The 20,817-nt window shown below is 38.3% G+C and overlaps 1 protein-coding gene across 2 annotated transcripts in view; it reads right to left on the bottom strand.

The window, feature by feature from the left end:
• LOC133624652 (SEC14-like protein 1) overlaps positions 1-15,537 on the bottom strand; it is a 61,453-nt gene extending 45,916 nt beyond the window's left edge. The window contains exons 1-3 of one of the 2 annotated variants that reach the window (XM_061988418.1): positions 15,209-15,537; positions 7,910-7,936; positions 832-921 (exon numbers count right to left, since the gene is read on the bottom strand). In XM_061988418.1, the coding sequence (XP_061844402.1) occupies positions 832-921; positions 7,910-7,915 (96 nt within the window). In that variant the 5' untranslated portion in view covers positions 7,916-7,936; positions 15,209-15,537. The remainder of the gene's footprint in view (positions 1-831; positions 922-7,909; positions 7,937-15,208) is intronic. The other variant, XM_061988419.1, reaches the window with a different exon arrangement.
• Between the last annotated feature and the right edge of the window lie 5,280 nt (positions 15,538-20,817).

Genomic DNA, 20,817 nt, shown 5'->3' with positions numbered 1-20,817 from the left:
CCTGAGTAGTCGTGAGTTCAATCCCGGCCTCGGGATCTTTCTGTGTGGAGTTTGCATGTCCTCCCCGTGACTGCGTTGGTTCCCTCCGGGTACTCCGGCTTCCTCCCACCTCCAAAGACATGCACCTGGGGATAGGTTGATTGGCAACACTAAATTGGCCCTAGTGTGTGAATGTGAGTGTGAATGTTGTCTGTCTATCTGTGTTGGCCCTGCGATGAGGTGGCGACTTGTCCGGGGTGTACCCCGCCTTCCGCCCGATTGTAGCTGAGATAGGCTCCAACGCCCCCCGCGACCCCGAAGGGAATAAGCGGTAGAGAATGGATGGATGGATGGAGTTAAATGGTGGAACAAGCTCAGTGATAAGCTGAAGACATGTACTTCTTTGTTAAGGTTTAAGAAAACATTGAAAGGTGAAATAATTGAAAATTATAAAATATAGCAACGATTACTTTCATCCCATTGATTTTTTTTTCTTTTTAACGATGATGTTCCAGGTAATCTTATTTTCAGTGAAGGTATAGGATAGGCAAATATAAGCCTTGGTTTCAGCCTATTCCTTTTTCAGTCATGCTTTTTCTTTTCTTTTCTTTTTGTGTGTAAATGTGTATGATTGTTATATATGTATAATTTGTACTCTTAAACTGGTCACACAAAATGGTTAATGGCTGATGGTTGATTATATGACCGAAATAAACTTATTTCATTCATTCATCCCCAGGTGCATGTCTTTGGAGGTGGGAGGAAGCCGGAATACCACGCAGTCACGGGGAGAACATGCAAACTCCATACAGAAAGAAGGAAAGGAAGGAAAATCAGGCTTAAGAAACTTACCGACATCACCAGCTCAAAGGGGTACTTGTACACCCGCACAGGCGACTGGTACTTCTGCACCATGTTTGGAACTACAGTGACATTAACAACCTGAAAAGAAAAGAGGGAAAAAAAAGGTAAACAAGATGAACATGAGATGACGCAAGACTGAATCTGATACAGTCTTGGCCTCACAAGAGCTGTGAAACTAGTTCCCTTTGTTTTTCAACTGTGGTTTGTTTTATAAAGGGCTTTATACATAAAGGTGGTTGGGTAGGCTATGGTACATAATTACAACTTTGTAGTTTCAACTGGTTTTACAACAGGTGATGATGACCAAGTGTATAATTCAGCAAATGAGTATTTACCTAAAGTAAACACAACTGAAGGTAATTATTCATGTGTTCTGTTTTTGCGTATTAAAGTTGTTTTACCGTATGCTTCTGTTGATCGCAGATCAGGTAGAGCTACCCGCGTTGGTTTAGGTTGGCTCACACGTGTAGATCTCGTGCTATGATTAACCTAACACTGTGTTAAAAACACAACAAAAGCCTTGTTTATCTACACCAGTGCTATTCAATTTGTGGCCGACATTCTCATCTGGCCCGGGAATGGCGTGACTTTAGTTCAAAAATCTGGAAATAGTCACATTTTCATTTCTTAACCGCAACATTTATTATTAAAGTATTGAAGCTGAATCATCATTTGCACTTTAATTTTTTGACAGCTTTTTTAAGAAACATGTGTCTTACTATTGTTATTCATTATTCATTTAGTTGGAATGTATTTATGTGTAACACTGACAAACAAATAGACCAAAACCAAATGTCTTTTATGGTTATGGTTCTCAAAATAACAATATTGAGGAGAGAAGTACAGCCCCTAGGTCCTTAGATTTCTGGAAATGTGGCCCGAAGAACAATATAGTGGAGTCACCCTGGTAGACACTCTTCTACACCCATTCTGCATTCGGTGTTCATAGAGGAATCACTACAACACACAACGGCTATTTAGTGCTAGCTCTTTAAAGTGAAACGAGCAAGTAATTAGCCGGCATCGTGCGCATATTAGGACTTTGCTTTACTATCAAAACAAGTTTGCATGTTCATGTTTACCAGTAACACTACTAGGGCTGGAGCTAATGATTATTAGTAATTGAGTAATCTATCGGTTATTCTGTTCGATTAATTGAGTAATCGGATAAAACTCACATCAATGCCTCAATGCATATTTAGGTAAAATAGTTAAAATGGCTTTAATTCTTGTTATATGTAACCTTCACTCTGTTTTGTCTAATAAATGCACATTACCAACATTAAAATTGCACTTTTGTGTGCAAAATAAAAATGTACAAGATCTTCGCTGTTCATCGCCACACAGATCACGGCATACACCTACCACCGCTCTCATGTGCGCTCTATTGTCGCGGCAGTGCAAAAAATGTCTGCATATTTAAAAGTTCCGGGCACTCCATGCAGTCCGGATTTTCTCAATTGTATTAAACGAATAATTGAAGCAACAGAATATTAATCGAATATGTTTTATAATAAAATAATCGATTAATCGTTGCATACCTAAACACTATGCTGCCCGATCCCAAATGTAACTGCAGAGGAGCTATCGTACAGGTGGCTGTGCTGTGTACGTGATTATGTCTATGTCCCAACCATACCTCACACCACAAACGCTGTAAATGTCGGGGACACATAGGACAGTCACTACAAACCCTATTGTGTTTGTAATTTACAGCGTAACCTCTAAGTACCTTTGAAGTATACAATACCAAAATTATGTTTACATTCTGAGACTTGAATTTGCAGAACATCTAAAGTGTGACTTGCTTTTTTCTTGGCATAGTCATGACTCCCACAACCCAAAGGCTGGGCTTCATCGTATACAGTTGTGGTCAAAAGTTTACATACACTTGTAAAGAACATAATGTCATGGCTGTCTTGAGTTTCCAATACTTTCTATAACTCTTATTTTTTTGTGATAGAGTGATTGGAGCACATACTTGTTGGTCACAAAAAAACATTCATGAAGTTTAGTTATTTTATGAATTTATTATGGGTCTACTGAAAATGTGACCAAATCTGCTGGGTCAAAAGTATACATACAGCAATGTTAATATTTGGTTATATGTCCCTTGGCAAGTTTCACTGCAATAAGGCGCTTTTGGTAGCCATCCACAAGCTTCTGGTTGAATTTTTGTCCACTCCTCTTGACAAAATTGGTGCAGTTCAGCTAAATTTGTTGGTTTTCTGACATGGACTTGTTTCTTCAGCATTGTCCACACGTTCAAGTCAGGACTTTGGGAAGGCCATTCTAAAACCTTAATTCTAGCCTGATTTAGCCATTCCTTTACCACTTTTGACGTGTGTTTGGGGTCATTGTCCTGTTAGAGCACCCAGCTGCGCCCAAGACCCAACCTTCGGGCTGATGATTTTAGGTTGTCCTGAAGAATTTGGAGGTAATCCTCCTTTTTCATTGTCCCATTTATTCTCTGTAAAGCACCAGTTGCATTGGCAGCAAAATAGGCCCAGAGTGTTCCTGGGATTAAAGGTCTCACCTTTTCTCTTCCAAACATATTGCTGGGTATTGTGGCCAAACAGCTAAATTTTTGATTCATCTAACCACAGAACTTTCCTCCACAAGGTCGTATCTTTGTCCACGTGATGTCAGATGAAAGACAGCCATGACATTATGTCCTTCACAAGTGCATGTAAACTTTTTACCACGACTGTATGTTTACTGAGCGAGGGACACTTCCCACCCAGAAGTCAATCTCCCCCAGCAGTGTCACCCCTCTATATTGGAATCACTGGTTGACTATAAAATGTGTTGTGTGTGTCTAGAACGGCTGAATTGGATTTACAACATTTCTTATGGACAAAAAACAGTTTTCATACCGTTTTGTCTTTGTCGGACCTTTTATAATGAATCACTAACAAAACTCCAAGTCCTATGGGTGTAACGATTAATGCATGGATTGATTTATATTCCTTAGATTCAGCGACATCGATCTGTGGTCAGCAAGTTTGCCTTTCGGAAGATATACTAAATTGCCAAAAGTATTTGGCCACCTGCCTTGACTCACATATGAACTTGAAGTGCCATCCCATTCCTAACCCATAGGGTTCAATATGATGTTGGTCCACCTTTTGCAGCTAGTACAGCTTCAACTCTTCTGAGAAGGCTGTCTACAAGGTTGCGAAGTGTGTTTATAGTAATTTTCGACCACTCTTCCAAAAGCGCATTGGTGAGGTCACACACTGATGTTGGTCAAGAAGGCCTGGCTCTCAGTCTCCGTTCTAATTCATCCCAAAGGTGTTCTATCGGGTTCAGGTCAGGACTCTGTGCAGGCCAGTCAAGTTCATCCACACCAGACTCTGTCATCCATGTCTTTATGGACCTTGCTTTGTGCACTGGTGCACAGTCATGTTGGAAGAGGAAGGGGCCCGCTCCAAACTGTTCCCACAAGGTCGGGAGCATGGAATTTTACAAATGTTTGCAGAAACAGTCTGCATGCCTAAGTGCTTGATTTTATACACCTGATTCTGATCATTTGGATGGGTGGCCAAATACTTTTGGCAATATAGTGTAGTTATCGATCACAGATAGTTTTAAAAGGGAATCGATCGATGTTATCGATACTCGAAAAAGGAAAACAAAACAGGCCTAACAAAAAAGAAAGGTCATAATAAATGAAAAATGCCACAAGACTAGGGATGTCCGATAATAGCTTTTTTGCCGATATCCCGATATTGTCCAACTCTTAATTACCGATACCGATATCAACCGATACCGATATATACAGTCGTGGAATTCACACATTATTATGCCTAATTTGGACAACCAGGTATGGTGAAGATAAGGTCCTTCTTAAAAAAATGAATTAAAAAAAATTAATAAATAAATTGAAAAAATGTTCTTGAATAAAAAAGAAAGTAAAACAATATAAAAACAGTTACATAGAAACTAGTAATTAATAAAAATGAGTAAAATTAACTGTTAAAGGTTAGTACTATTAGTGGACCAGCAGCACGCACAATCATGTGTGCTTACGGACTGTATCCCTTGCAGACTGTATTGATATATATTGATATATAATGTAGGAACCAGAATATTAATAACAGAAAGAAACAACCCTTCTGTGTGAATGAGTGTGAATGGGGGAGGAAGGTTTTTTTGGGTTGGTGCACTAATTATAAGTGTATCTTGTGTTTTTTATGTTCCATCCATCCATTTTCTACCGCTTATTCCCTTTTGGGGTCGCGGGGGGCGCTGGAGCCTATCTCAGCTACAATCGGGCGGAAGGCGGGGTACACCCTGGACAAGTCGCCACCTCATCGCAGGGCCAACACAGATAGACAGACAACATTCACACTCACATTCACACACTAGGGCCAATTTAGTGTTGCCAATCAACCTATCCCCAGGTGCATGTCTTTGGAAGTGGGAGGAAGCCGGAGTACCCGGAGGGAACCCACGCAGTCACGGGGAGAACATGCAAACTCCACACAGAAAGATCCCGAGCCCGGGATTGAACCCAAGACTACTCAGGACCTTCGTATTGTGAGGCAGATGCACTAACCCCTCTCCCACCGTTATGTTGATTTAATAAAAATAAATACATTTTAAAAAACGATACCAATAATAAAAAAAAACGATACCGATAATTTCCGATATGACATTTTAAAGCATTTATCGGCCGATAATATCAGCAGGCCGATATTATTGGACATCTCTACACAAGACAATATGATTAATTACAACACAAAACACTTTCAGCTACAGCACAAATGCAAAAGCCAAAAGACAAACAATACAAAGAAAGACGACACAACACAATAACTAAGCCGCAACTCTACTTTAAGCCACAAAAGACGTGACAGCGGCGATAGTTATGGTGACGCACCGACTTCCAGAACAGAACAGCACAACATGAAGCGAACAACTGTCAGCCAAAGAAATGTTGTTTCATCAGAAGAAAATAAATACAAGAGATAGATGAAGGAGGCTACGGAAATTAGGAAGCGAGGGGCCAACACCATCAACAGGGATGAGGGGGCATACATGCTTCCGCACACCTGGGATACTGTCCATCATCTGCGACACCAGGGCGGACAACAGATACTGTATAACCGGGTCAGGGAACTTTACTTAGCAGGTAAATCTACTGTTAAAATTTTGGTTACTGTACTTTTATTGAAAGTTGCTTGGATATTGAAAATGTAAGCAGAAAAGGTATCCTCTGGTTAATCCAACCTATAGTATTTGTTGCACTTTAATCAAATAAGATGTGAATGCATTGACCATTAATTGTTGTTTACTTGCTTATTTGTATCCGTAATTCATTTGTACATATTTCCCTTTGAAGGAATAACAGGAATATAGGAAACTTCACCTGCAGTGTCCAGTATCCACTATTTCACATTCACACAGGTCGAATGTTGTTTGCTAAAAAGTTACTGAATCGATTTTAACTCACTGATACGATTATGATCGTGAAATTATACAGTCACTGAATCGTATCGCCAACCACAAATTATAAATCGAAACATTAAGAATGACGACAAAAAATGGGATAGGGTTCCAAGTACCGTATTTTTCGGACTATAAGGTGCACCTAAAATCCTTTAATTTTCTCAAAACTCGACAGTGCGCCTTATAACCCGGTGCGCCTAATGTACGGAATAATTTTGGTTGTGCTTACCGACCTCGAAGCTATTTTATTTGGTACATGGTGAAATTATAAATGTGACCAGTAAATGGCAGTCACACATAAGAGATACGTGCAGACTGCAATATGAAGGCCGTCACACATAAGAGATACGTGTAGACTGCAATATGACTTAAGTAAACAACACCAACATTTTGTATATGTTTAATTGAAAATATAGTACATAACACATTGCGCTCAAATATCCATCAAAATGTTTTAGTACGACTTTGGTAAGCTATGAAGCCTCACCGCTTGATGGATTGTACTGTGCTTCAACATACGAGTATTATTATGGTGTGTGTGTATAAGGTAAGACATTATCTGGCGACTTTTCTTACCTTCTGGTACCTGCTGATCTGTATTTGGGATCTGCATAAGTCCTGAAAATTTGCGCGAGTCCGCCTTTGTAGTCCGTGCAGACACCGTAGTCTATAAGCTTCTTCTTTTTCTCTATCTTCTTGTTATGGGACATTCATCCTCTGCTGTTGCCATTTCTAATATAAAGTAGTGTAAAGTTCTTACTTATATCTGTCAGTAAACTCGCCATGAAAGCGCTAAAACATACCGGTGTAGTGAGTTAACATTATTCACCTAAGGAACTTTAGTTATTAGAGAGTTCTGGTCGGACGGTTTTTCACGGGACACATTTCCGGCGTTGTGGTTGCACTAGTGAGCCACGGATGAGGAGATGCTGCTCCGTTATTGATTGAAGTAAAGTCTGAATGTCATTAAAACAGTTAGCTCCATCTTTTGACACTTCTTCCACTCCCGTCCTTGCACGCTACACCGCTACAACAAAGATGACGGGGAGAAGACGCTGTCGAAGGTGAGCCACGTAAATAAGACCGCCCACAAAACGGCGCATCCTGAAGCGACTGTCAGAAAGCGACTTGAAGATGATCTGTAAAACATCATCTATGCAACATTTTGACCAAAGAACCACCATCATATGTTATGTAGACCACAAGGAAGTGTTTTACATTTAGAAAAATATCATAATATGACCCCTTTAATGCGCCTTATAACCCGGTGCGCCCTACGGTACGGAAAATATGGTAATTTAATAAGACATATTTTGTCCGTGCTTTTAGATAGACTTATAATGAAGGTCACAGTAGACATGTATAATAGATACAATTGTGCGTATTTCAGAAGAAATAATAGACAAGTTATGACCCGCATGCTTCAGATACTTTCCATGGAAGGGTCAAGTGTTCGTGGAAGTCGCGTTTTGCTGGTTCAGCATGCTAATACTTGTTTGTGCAAGGAAGCCCTGCAAGCTAATGGGAGGATCAGTACAGGGAGACTAACCACTAACCAGGCTGGAACACACAGTAACAAATAGAACTCTAGGTTGACACAATGTAGAATTACCGTCATGCTCCAGGGCCCTGTCAGAAACTTTGGAGAAGCGTCAAAAGAAGAGACGTTAGGCAGCAGAGCACCATACTGCTTTTAAGCGGGTATATATTACAACTATGTAAAATGGAGATCGTTGATAGCCTATACACATGTATTTATACAGCATGGTTTCAGAGTTTAATCAGTTAGCCACAAACAACAATATCATTTGGTCACAGGGCACAGGCGTGGGGTTCCACAGTTTGTTTAGTTTAATCTAAAGCAGGGGTGTCAAACGTAAGGCCCGACATTTTTCAATGAAACTGCTGTTCTAAATGTGTCCAGTAGATGTCGCAACAGCAATTCTTTGTATCTATGTAGATTTTGCTACATATGTAAAAAAAATAATAATAATAAACCACATGATGTTAGTACATCAGTCGAGGAAAATGAGCAAACTACATAAATAACATCCTGTAATTTGATTTTGATATTATTTTATATCTTGATAGATTGAAAATGAACACCAATGAGTTGATTGATGAACATTATCACATCATTCATTCAGAAAGTATAAATAACGACAAATAAAGGTAGAATACTATTAACCGCAACATGTAAGTGTAAAAAAAAATAACATTATGATTTGTACATTTATAGAATGTGCTTGTTCTATTTTTAAACAAATACAATTATCTGGAGTTGTCTTTATTTTTAAGTTATCGTGCCGGGATTTTACCAGTCCGGCCCACTTGGGAGTAGATTTTTCTCCATATAGCCCCCCATCTAAAATTAGTTTGACACCAATACTCTACAGTGTCGAATTGTATACAATTTTGGAAGTTGATGAACTGCATCTCATGTGCACTGAACATTTTGGAAGTTGATTAAGTGCATCTCATGTGCACTGAACATTTTGGAAGTTGATGAACTGCATCTCATGTGCACTGAACATTTTGGAAGTCGATTAACTGCATCTCATGTGCACTGAAAATGTTGAAAGTTGATTAACTGCATCTCATGTGCACTGAACATTTTGGAAGTTCATTAACTGCATCGCATGTGCTCTGAACATTTTGGAAGACGATTAACTGCATCTCATGTGCACTGAACATTTTGGAAGTTGATTAACTGCATCTCATGTGCACTGAACATTTTGGAAGTCGATTAACTGCATCTCATGTGCACTGAACATTTTGGAAGTCGATTAACTGCGTCTCATGTGCACTGAACATTTTGGAAGTTGATTAAGTGCATCTCAAGTGCACTGAAAATGTTGAAAGTTGATTAACTGCATCTCATGTGCACTGAACATTTTGGAAGTTGATTCACTGCATCTCATGTGCACTGAAAATTTTGGAAGTTCATTAACTGCAACTCATGTGCACTGAACATTTTGGAAGTTGATTAACTGCATCTCATGTGCACTGAACATTTTGGAAGTTGATGAACTGCATCTCATGTGCACTGAACATTTTGGAAGTTGATGAACTGCATCTCATGTGCACTGAACATTTTGGAAGTTGATTAACTGCATCTCAAGTGCACTGAAAATGTTGAAAGTTGATTAACTGCATCTCATGTGCACTGAACATTTTGGAAGTTGATTCACTGCATCTCATGTGCACTGAAAATTTTGGAAGTTCATTAACTGCATCTCATGTGCACTGAACATTTTGGAAGACAATTAACTGCATCTCATGTGCACTGAACATTTTGGAAGTTGATTAACTGCATCTCATGTGCACAAACATTTTGGAAGTCGATTAACTGCATCTCATGTGCACTGAACATTTTGGAAGTTGATTAACTGCATCTCATGTGCACTGAAAATGGTGGACGTTGATTAACTGCATCTCATGTGCACTGAAAATTTTGGAAGTTGATTAAATGCATCTCATGTGCACTGACAATTTTGGAAGTTAAATAACTGCATCTCATGTGCACTGGAAAATGTTGGAAGTTGATTAACTGCATCTCATGTGCACTGGGAAATGTTGGAAGTTGATTCACTGCATCTCATGTGCACTGAAAATTTTGGAAGTTCATTAACTGCATCTCATGTGCACTGAACATTTTGGAAGACAATTAACTGCATCTCATGTGCACTGAACATTTTGGAAGTTGATTAACTGCATCTCATGTGCACTGAACATTTTGGAAGTCGATTAACTGCATCTCATGTGCACTGAACATTTTGGAAGTTGATTAACTGCGTCTCATGTGCACTGAAAATGGTGGACGTTGATTAACTGCATCTCATGTGCACTGAAAATTTTGGAAGTTGATTAAATGCATCTCATGTGCACTGACAATTTTGGAAGTCGATTAACTGCATCTCATGTGCACTGAACATTTTGGAAGTTGATTAACTGCATCTCATGTGCACTGAAAATGGTGGACGTTGATTAACTGCATCTCATGTGCACTGAAAATTTTGGAAGTTGATTAAATGCATCTCATGTGCACTGACAATTTTGGAAGTTGATTAACTGCATCTCGTGCACTGGAAAATGTTGGAAGTTGATTAACTGCATCTCATGTGCACTGGGAAATGTTGGAAGTTGATTCACTGCATCTCATGTGCACTGAAAATTTTGGAAGTTCATTAACTGCATCTCATGTGCACTGAACATTTTGGAAGACAATTAACTGCATCTCATGTGCACTGAACATTTTGGAAGTTGATTAACTGCATCTCATGTGCACTGAACATTTTGGAAGTCGATTAACTGCATCTCATGTGCACTGAACATTTTGGAAGTTGATTAACTGCATCTCATGTGCACTGAAAATTTTGGACGTTGATTAACTGCATCTCATGTGCACTGAACATTTTGGAAGTTGATGAACTGAATCTCATGTGCACTGAACATTTTAGAAGTTGATTCACTGCATCTCATGTGCACTGAAAATTTTGGAAGTTCATTAACTGCATCTCATGTCCACTGAACATTTTGGAAAACAATTAACTGCATCTCATGTGCACTGAACATTTTGGAAGTTGATTAACTGCATCTCATGTGCACTGAACATTTTGGAAGTTGATTATCTGCATCTCATGTGCACTGAACATTTTGGAAGTTGATTAACTGCATCTCATGTGCACTGAAAATGGTGGACGTTGATTAACTGCATCTCATGTGCACTGAAAATTTTGGAAGTTGATTAAATGCATCTCATGTGCACTGACAATTTTGGAAGTTGATTAACTGCATCTCATGTGCACTGGAAAATGTTGGAAGTTGATTAACTGCATCTCATGTGCACTGGGAAAGGTTTGGAAGTACCGTATTTTCCGCACTATAAGCCGCACCTAAAAACCACAAATGTTCACAAAAGCTGACAGTGCGGCTTATAACCCGGTGCGCCTTATATATGGATTAATATAAATATTTATTTTCATAAAGTTTCGGTCTCGCAACTACGGTAAACAGCCGCCATCTTTTTTCCCCGTAGAAGAGGAAGCGCTTCTTCTTCTATGGTAAGCAACTGCCAAGGTAAGCACCCGCCCCCGTAGAAGAGGAAGCGCTTCTTCTTCTACGGTAAGCAACCACCCGCCCCCGTAGAAGAGGAAGCGCTTCTTCTTCTACGGTAAGCAACCACCCGCCCCCGTAGAAGAAGGAGCGCGCGGGTATTACGTTTCATTTCCTTTGTGTGTTTACATCTGTAAAGACCACAAAATGGCTCCTACTAAGCGACACGCGTATAACGCAGAATTTAAACTTAAGGCAATATTTAACCAAAGAACTCCAACCGCTCGATATTGGTGTCAACAGGGCATTTAAAGCACGACTGCGAACGGCGTGGGAACAATGGATGACTGAAGGCGAACACACCTTCACTAAGACAGGGAGACAGCGCCGGACGACATACGCCAACATCTGCCAGTGGATCGTAAATGCCTGGGCGGATATTTCGGTCACAACTGTGGTCCGAGCTTTCCAGAAGGCAGGATTCACAGAACTGCTGGACAACAACAGCGACACTGACTCCGATGACTTCGACGAGACGGAGCCGGCCATTTTGGATCCCGTATTCGCCCAACTTTTTAATTCGGACACCGAAGGAGAAGAATTCGAGGGATTTATGAATGAAGAATAACTTCAGAAAGTGAGCGTTATGTTTATTTTGTGTGTTGTGACATTAACGTTCGAGCAACATTAAGTTATTGATGCTTATTGATTGCACATTTGCACATTACCGTACATTTTGGGAGTGAACAGAGTTGTTAGAACGCTGGTTTTTAATATATTATTAAAGTTTGACTGACCTATCTGACTGTTTTTTTGACATTCCCTTTAGCGCAGTTAGATGCGGCTTATAACACGGGGCGGCTTATAGGTGGACAAAGTTTTGAAATATGCCGTTCATTGAAGGCGCGGCTTATAACCCAGGGCGGCTTATGGTGCGGAAAATACGGTAGATTCACTGCATCTCATGTGCACTGAACATTTTGGAAGTCGATTAACTGCATCTCATGTGCACTGAACATTTTGGAAGTTGATTAACTGCATCTCATGTGCACTGAAAATTTTGGATGTTGATTAACTGCATCTCATGTGCACTGAAAATTTTGGAAGTTGATTAAATGCATCTCATGTGCACTGACGATTTTGGAAGTTTATTAACTGCATCGCATCTGCACTGGAAAATGTTGGAAGTTGATTAACTGCATCTCATGTGCACTGAAAATTTTGGAAGTTCATTAACTGCATCTCATGTGCACTGAACATTTTGGAAGACGATTAACTTAATCTCATGTGCACTGAACATTTTGGAAGTTGATTAACTACATCTCATGTGCACTGAACATTTTGGAAATCGATTAACTGCATCTCATGTGCACTGAACATTTAGGAAGTTGATTAACTGCATCTCATGTGCACTGAATATTTAGGAAGTTGATTAACTGCATCTCATGTGCACTGAAAATTTTGGACGTTGATTAACTGCATCTCATGTGCACTGAACATTTTGGAAGTTGATTAAATGCATCTCATGTGCACTGACAATTTTGGAAGTTGATTAACTGCATCTCATGTGCACTGAAAATGTTGGAAGTCGATTAACTGCATCTCATGTGCGCTCAACATTTTGGAAGTCGATGAACTGTATCTCATGTGCACTGAACATTTTGGAAGTTGATTCACTGCATTTCATGTGCATTGAACATTTTGGAAGTTGATTCACTGCATCTCATGTGCACTGAACATTTTGGAAGTTGATGAACTGCATCTCATGTGCACTGAAAATGTTGAAAGTTGATTAACTGCATCTCATGTGTACTGAACATTTTGGAAGTTGATTCACTGCATCTCATGTGCACTGAAAATTTTGGAAGTTCATTAACTGCATCTCATGTGCACTGAACATTTTGGAAGTTGATGAACTGCATCTCATGTGCACTGAACATTTTGAAAGTTGATTAACTGCATCTCATGTGCACTGAACATTTTGGAAGTTGATTAACTGCATCTCATGTGCACTGAACATTTTGGAAGTTGATTAACTGCATCTCATGTGCACTGAACATTTTGGAAGTTGATGAACTGCATCTCATGTGCACTGAACATTTTGGAAGTTGATGAACTGCATCTCATGTGCACTGAACATTTTGGAAGTTGATGAACTGCATCTCATGTGCACTGAACATTTTGGAAGTTGATGAACTGCATCTCATGTGCACTGAACATTTTGGAAGTTGATTAACTGCATCTCAAGTGCACTGAAAATGTTGAAAGTTGATTTACTGCATCTCATGTGCACTGAACATTTTGGAAGTTGATTCACTGCATCTCATGTGCACTGAAAATTTTGGAAGTTCATTAACTGCCTCTCATGTGCACTAAACATTTTGGAAGTCGATTAACTGCATCTCATGTGCACTGAACATTTTGGAAGTTGATTAACTGCATCTCATGTGCACTGAAAATTGTGGACGTTGATTAACTGCATCTCATGTGCACTGAAAATTTTGGAAGTTGATTAAATGCATCTCATGTGCACTGACAATTTTGGAAGTTGATTAACTGCATCTCATGTGCACTGAACATTTTGGAAGTTGATTAACTGCATCTCATGTGCACTGAAAATTGTGGACGTTGATTAACTGCATCTCATGTGCACTGAAAATGTTGGAAGTTGATGAACTGCATTTCATGTGTACTGAAAATTATGGAAGTTGAATAAACTGCATCTCGTTTACATTGAAAATTTTGGACGTTGATTAACTGCATCTCATGTGCACTGAACATTTTGGAAGTTGATTCACTGCATCTCATGTGCACTGAAAATTGTGGAAGTCAATTAACTGCATCTCATGTGCACTGAAAATTTTGGAAGTAGATAAACTGCATCTCATGTGCACTGACAATTTTGGAAGTTGATTAACTGCATCTCATGTGCACTGGAAAATGTTGGAAGTTGATTCACTGCATCTCATGTGCACTGAAAATTGTGGAAGTCAATTAACTGCATCTCATGTGCACTGAAAATGTTGGAAGTTGATGAACTGCATTTCATGTGTACTGAAAATTATGGAAGTTGAATAAACTGCATCTCGTTTACATTGAAAATTTTGGACGTTGATTAACTGCATCTCATGTGCACTGAACATTTTGGAAGTTGATTCACTGCATCTCATGTGCACTGAAAATTGTGGAAGTCAATTAACTGCATCTCATGTGCACTGAACATTTTGGAAGTAGATTAACTGCATCTCATGTGCACTGGGAAATGTTGGAAGTTGATGAAATGCATCTCATGTGCACTGGAAAATGTTGGAAGTTGATGAAATGCATCTCATGTGCACTGACAATTTTGGAAGTTGATTAACTGCATCTCATGTGCACTGGAAAATGTTGGAAGTTGATTCACTGCATCTCATGTGCACTGAAAATTGTGGAAGTCAATTAACTGCATCTCATGTGCACTGAAAATTTTGGAAGTAGATTAACTGCATCTCATGTGCACTGACCATTTTGGAAGTTGATTAACTGCATCTCATGTGCACTGGAAAATGTTGGAAGTTGATGAAATGCATCTCATGTGCATTGGAAAATGTTGGAAGTTGATGAAATGCATCTCATGTGCACTGACAATTTTGGAAGTTGATTAACTGCATCTCATGTGCACTGGAAAATGTTGGAAGTTGATTATCTGCATCTCATGTGCACTGGAAAATGTTGGAAGTTGATGAACTGCATCTCATGTGCACTGAAGGTCGGCTGACGAGCCAAGTGTTACACAACTGTGCTGCTAGCACACCGCAAGCTAGCAACTTTACACATCGCTGTTTAAGTTGTCAACAGTAGACTGGACGTATCTCACCAGTTGCGTAAGCGGGTATTCTTTGGAGACGGGGGCCGTCGGGATGTTGGTCGTTGCTGCTGGAAAAGGTTATCTGAGTAAAGTCGCCATTCTTGTCCGAGGTCCGGGAGATGAGCTCTAGCCTCGCTGTGCTAGCCAGCCATGTCGCCGCTTAGAGGATCTAGCAGCTAACCATAGGTTGAATATTATTCCGATGGGAGTGGGCAGGGTGTAAATTACACGCGGAGTGTCTGACTGTGGTCAGTTAAACGCCGCTTTGACGGTGGAAAGTGAAGATGAGAGGAGGACCAATGTCGGTTTTCCAGTTCCAGTCTCCTCCTCCTTTCTCAGCCCTGTATGTGACGTCGTTTCTCCGCCCATTGACGTAAGCAGATATGCCCCAAATACGTTGCTTCCCGATGCTTTTGCGCATGCGCCAAAAGTCAGCGACTTCCGTTTCCTTCTTGAATGTATTTTTTCCCCCCAAAATATAGGCTCTTGATTATTTGTTTTTGAATGTGGGATGTGAGCGACAAGGGTGTGGAAATGTCCCCATTCTCTATAGAAGAGATCACATTTGGTATTATTATAAACGACTGTAACATAGAAATGTTTGTCAACATTATTATGCTCCAGGCAAAATATTTTCTACATAAATGTCGATTTATGAGAGTAAGGCCTATATTTCCTAATTGGCTTAATGGGTTACAATTATCGATCAAATCTTGGAGAATGATTAAGAGTACAAAAGCCCTTAAATTAATATATTTGTTAAAAACATTTAAAGTGATTTAAGTAGCCCTTTTTGTCTTTTAAATATTTATTATTATTATTATTTATTAATATTTAATACTCTATCTGAATTTGCTTTTGTTTTCTTTCCTTGTTGTCAAAAGTACCTTGAGTGTTGTGTGAGTTATAAATGTATGTTTGTTGTTAAATAAAAATAAAAAATAAAAAAACACAATAAATAAATAGAAAGACAAAAAAAACGTTAATTCGATGCGCCAAAAGTCAGCGACTTCCGTTTCCTTCTTGAATGTAGTTTTTTTTCCCAAAACATAGGCGCTTGACTATTTGTTTTTGAAAACAACGTATCAACTAAATAATTGACAAAATACACTCTAAATATCTAAAAAAAAAAAAACATTTTTATCCATCCACATCGTTCATTATTCCAAAATTTTGCTGCCGTTTTCATCTTAGCTCACCCCAATGATTTCCAATGCAGGATTTTTTTATTTTTTTTTATTGAACAACAAAAATACATTTATAATTCACACAACAGTCAAAGCACTTTCAACAACAGGGAAAGAAAACAAAAGCAAATGCAGATAGAGTATTAAATATTAATAAATAATCATATGGGGGGGAAAAAAAGAACAAAAGACAAAAAGGGCTTCCTAAATCCCTTTAAATGTTTTTAACAAGGATATCAATTCAAGGGCTTTTGTACTCTTAATCATTCTTCAAGATTTGATTGATAATTGTAAACCATTAAACCAATTAAGCCTTTTTCATAAATTGATATTTATGTAAAAAAAAATGTGCCTGGAGCATAATAATGTTGACAAACATTTCTATGTTACAGTCTTTTGCAAAAATGTGATATCTTCTATAGAGAATGGGGACATCTCCACACCCTTGTCTCCCAGCCAATCTCTGATCTCCTCCCAAAACACATGTACACTCTCACATCCCACAAACAGATGATTGACATCCTCTACAGCTCCACAGATATAACAGCCGTCAACCTCCATGTTCAATTTAAGTTTCAAAAATCATTTGAAGGGTGTATTCCATTACTAATTTTAAATTGTATTTCTTTAATTTTGGGAAGAATTGGGTATGTAATATATCTTGCCCTTATTTTCCTTAGCTCGAATTTTGTAAACTCCTTCAGGATGTATTGTCTATGAACCGTGCCCGGGAAATATTATTGCACTAAAACTGCCCTCATATATTCCTTGGAACATTTTTCATCACAGAAATAAACATCTTCAGTATGAAGGTTTCTCAGACAAGGGGTAGTATTTGAATAGAAAATATATTGAGTCACCATAGATCAGTGGTTCTTAACCCAGGTTCGATCGAACCCTAGGGTTTCGGTGAGTCGGGCTCAGGGGTTCGGCGGAGGTGAAGACACACCCGACGCATCGTGTAAATAAAAACTTCTCCCTATCGGCGTATTACGGATACGGCAATAGCTGACTGATTTGCAGGTGTGTAATTTGTTGTGAGTTTATGCAATGTGTTGGTTTTGTTGTTTGAACAAGGTGATGTTCATGCACGGTTCATTTTGTGCACCAGTAATAAAACATGGTAACACTTTAGTATGGGGAACATATTCACCGTTAATTAGTTGCTTATTAACATGCAAATTAGTAACATATTGGCTCTTAACTAGTCATTGTTAAGTATTTATTAATGCCTTATTTGGCATGGCCTTATTATAACCCTAACCCTCTAATCCTAACCCTAACCAAATAACTCTAAATTAAGTCTTTGTTACTTAGAATATGTTCCTCTAGTGTCCAAAAAACTCTAAATTAAGTCTTTGTTACTTATAAAATGTTCCCCTGGTGTCCAAAAAACTCTAAATTAAGTCTTTGTTACTTAGAATATGTTCACCTAGTGTCCAAAAAACTCCAAATTAAGTATTTGTTACTTAGAATATGTTCCTCTAGTGTCCAAAAAACTCTAAATTAAGTCTTTGTTACTTATAAAATGTTCCCCTGGTGTCCAAAAAACTGTAAATTAAGTCTTTGTTACTTAGAATATGTTCCCCTGGTGTCCAAAAAACTCTAAATTAAGTCTTTGTTACTTAGAATATGTTCCCCTAGTGTCCAAAGAACTCCAAATTAAGTCTTTGTTACTTAGAATATGTTCCTCTAGTGTCCAAAAAACTCTAAATTAAGTCTTTGTTACTTAGAATATGTTCCCCTCGTGTCCAAAAAAACTCTAAATTAAGTCTTTGTTACTTAGAATATGTTCCCCATATTAAAGTGTTATCAAAAAACATATAACTTTGTTTTGAATTAAAAAAAAATATATATATATATTTTTCACTAAAGAAGGGTTCGGTGAATGTGCATATGAATCTGGTGGGGTACGGTACCTCCAACAAGGTTAAGAACCAAAGGTAGCTATGCCCCCCCCCAACCTGCTCTAAAGCAGCGTCTAGCAACACATGTCAACTGCCTGTGGAACAAACTTCAATCGTCAGGGTTCCTAATAGTTTCTGAAAAAAAAATATTACAGCTTCTGAAGAAGAACCCGTGTTTTCACAGCAAAGGGCCACATAGCGCTAGCATAGACTAGAGCAGGGGTCACCAACCTTTTTGAAACCAAGAGCTACTTCTTGGGTACTGATTAATGTGAAGGGCTACCAGTTTGATACACACTTAAATAAATTGCCAGAAATAGCCAAAAACACTTTCCATTTTAAGTGTTTATATATATATATATATATATATATATATATATATATATATATATATATATATATATATATATATATATATAGGGGCAGCACGGTGGAAGAGGGGTTAGTGCATCTGCCTCACAATACGAAGGTCCTGAGTAGTCTTGGGTTCAATCCCTGGCTTGGGATCTTTCTGTGTGGAGTTTGCATGTTCTCCCCGTGACTGCGTGGGTTCCCTCCGGGTACTCCGGCTTCCTCCCACCTCCAAAGACATGCACCTGGGGATAGGTTGATTGGCAACACTAAAATTGGCCCTAGTGTGTGAATGTGAGTGTGAATGTTGTCTGTCTATCTGTGTTGGCCCTGCGATGAGGTGGCGACTTGTCCAGGGTGTACCCCGCCTTCCGCCCGATTGTAGCTGAGATAGGCTCCAGCGCCCCCCGCGACCCCGAAGGGAATAAGCGGTAGAAAATGGATGGATGGATGGATGGATGGATGGATATATATATATATATATATATATATATATATATATATATATATATATATATATATATATATATATATATATATATATATATGTATTGTCATTTGTAAGTTACATGTAAGTGTGATTTAAACAAGAATAGCTAAATAAATAAATATATATATATATATAAAAAAAATGGGTATTTCTGTCTGTCATTCCGTCGTACATTTTTTTTCCTTTTACGGAAGGTTTTTTGTAGAGAATAAATGATGAAAAAAACACTTAATTGAACGGTTTAAAAGAGGAGAAAACACAAAAAAAATGAAAATTAAATTTTGAAACATAGTTTACCTTCAATTTCGACTCTTTAAAATTCAAAATTCAACCGAAAAAAGAAGAGAAAAACTAGCTAATTCGAATCTTTTTGAAAGAATTAAAAAAATAATTTATGGAACAACATTAGTATTTTTTCCTGATTAAGATTAATTTTAGAATTTTGATGACATGTTTTAAATATGTTACAATCCAGCCTGCACTTTGTTAGCATGTATAACAAATTGGACCAAGCTATATTTCTAACAAAGACAAATCATAATTTCTTCTAGATTTTCCAGAACAAAAATTTTAAAAGAAATTCAAAACACTTTGAAATAAGATCTACATTTGATTCTACAGATTTTCTAGATTTGACAGAATAATTTTTTGGAATTTTAATCATAATAAGTTTGAAGAAATATTTCACAAATATTCTTCGTCGAAAAAACAGAAGCTAAAATGAAGAATTAAATTAAAATGTATTTATTATTCTTTACAATAAATTTACTTGAACATTGATTTAAATTGTCAGGAAAGAAGAGGAAGGAATTTAAAAGGCAAAAAGAAAAGGTATATCTGTTTAAAAATCCTAAAATCATTTTTAAGGTTGTATTTTTTCTCTAAAATTGTCTTTCTGAAAGTTATAAGAAGCAAAGTAAAAAAATAAATGAATTTATTTAAACAAGTGAAGACCAAGTTTTTAAAATATTTTCTTGGATTTTCAAATTCTATTTGAGTTTTGTCTCTCTTAGAATTTAAAATGTCGAGCAAAGCGAGACCAGCTTGCTAGTAAATAAATACAATTTAAAAAATAGAGGCAGCTCACTGGTAAGTGCTGCTATTTGAGCTATTTTTAGAACAGGCCAGCGGGCAACTCATCTGGTCCTTACGGGCGACCTGGTGCCCTCTGGACTAGAGCAAGGGTGTCAAATTCAAGGCCCGCGGGTCAGATCCGGCCCGCGAATGAATGAACTATGATATTTGATTCGTATTAGAACCGGCCCTGCGATTAGGTGGCGACTTGTCCAGTGTGTACCCGCCTCCTGCCTGAATGCAGCTGGGATAGGCTCCAGCACCCCCCGCGACCCCGAAAGAGACAAGCGGTCGAAAATGGATTGATGGGATTAGAATCGGCCCGCAGGCCACAGCCACCTGCTGCTGTTTTGCACGCACCAATACTCCATCAGTGTTGGCGCTACGAATTTTCAAAATGGGGTCCCAGGGACCCCATCAAGTCATAAAAATTTTTGGGGCCCCACTTTTTTTTTTAACAGTTTTGAAAACAAATGATAAATGTATGCATTATCCTGTTATATTTCTAGTTATAGTTATAGTTACATCTCACATTCTATATTGTGTTTTGGAAAAAGGTTGTCATAAACTATACTTAATTCATTAAAAAAAAAACAATACAAAAGAAAA

The sequence above is a fragment of the Nerophis lumbriciformis genome, linkage group LG27 (assembly GCF_033978685.3).
Source record: "Nerophis lumbriciformis linkage group LG27, RoL_Nlum_v2.1, whole genome shotgun sequence".
NCBI lineage: Eukaryota > Metazoa > Chordata > Actinopteri > Syngnathiformes > Syngnathidae > Nerophis > Nerophis lumbriciformis.
The sequence above is the reverse complement of the archived record's forward strand: the minus strand, read 5'-3'. Positions and strand labels throughout refer to the sequence as shown.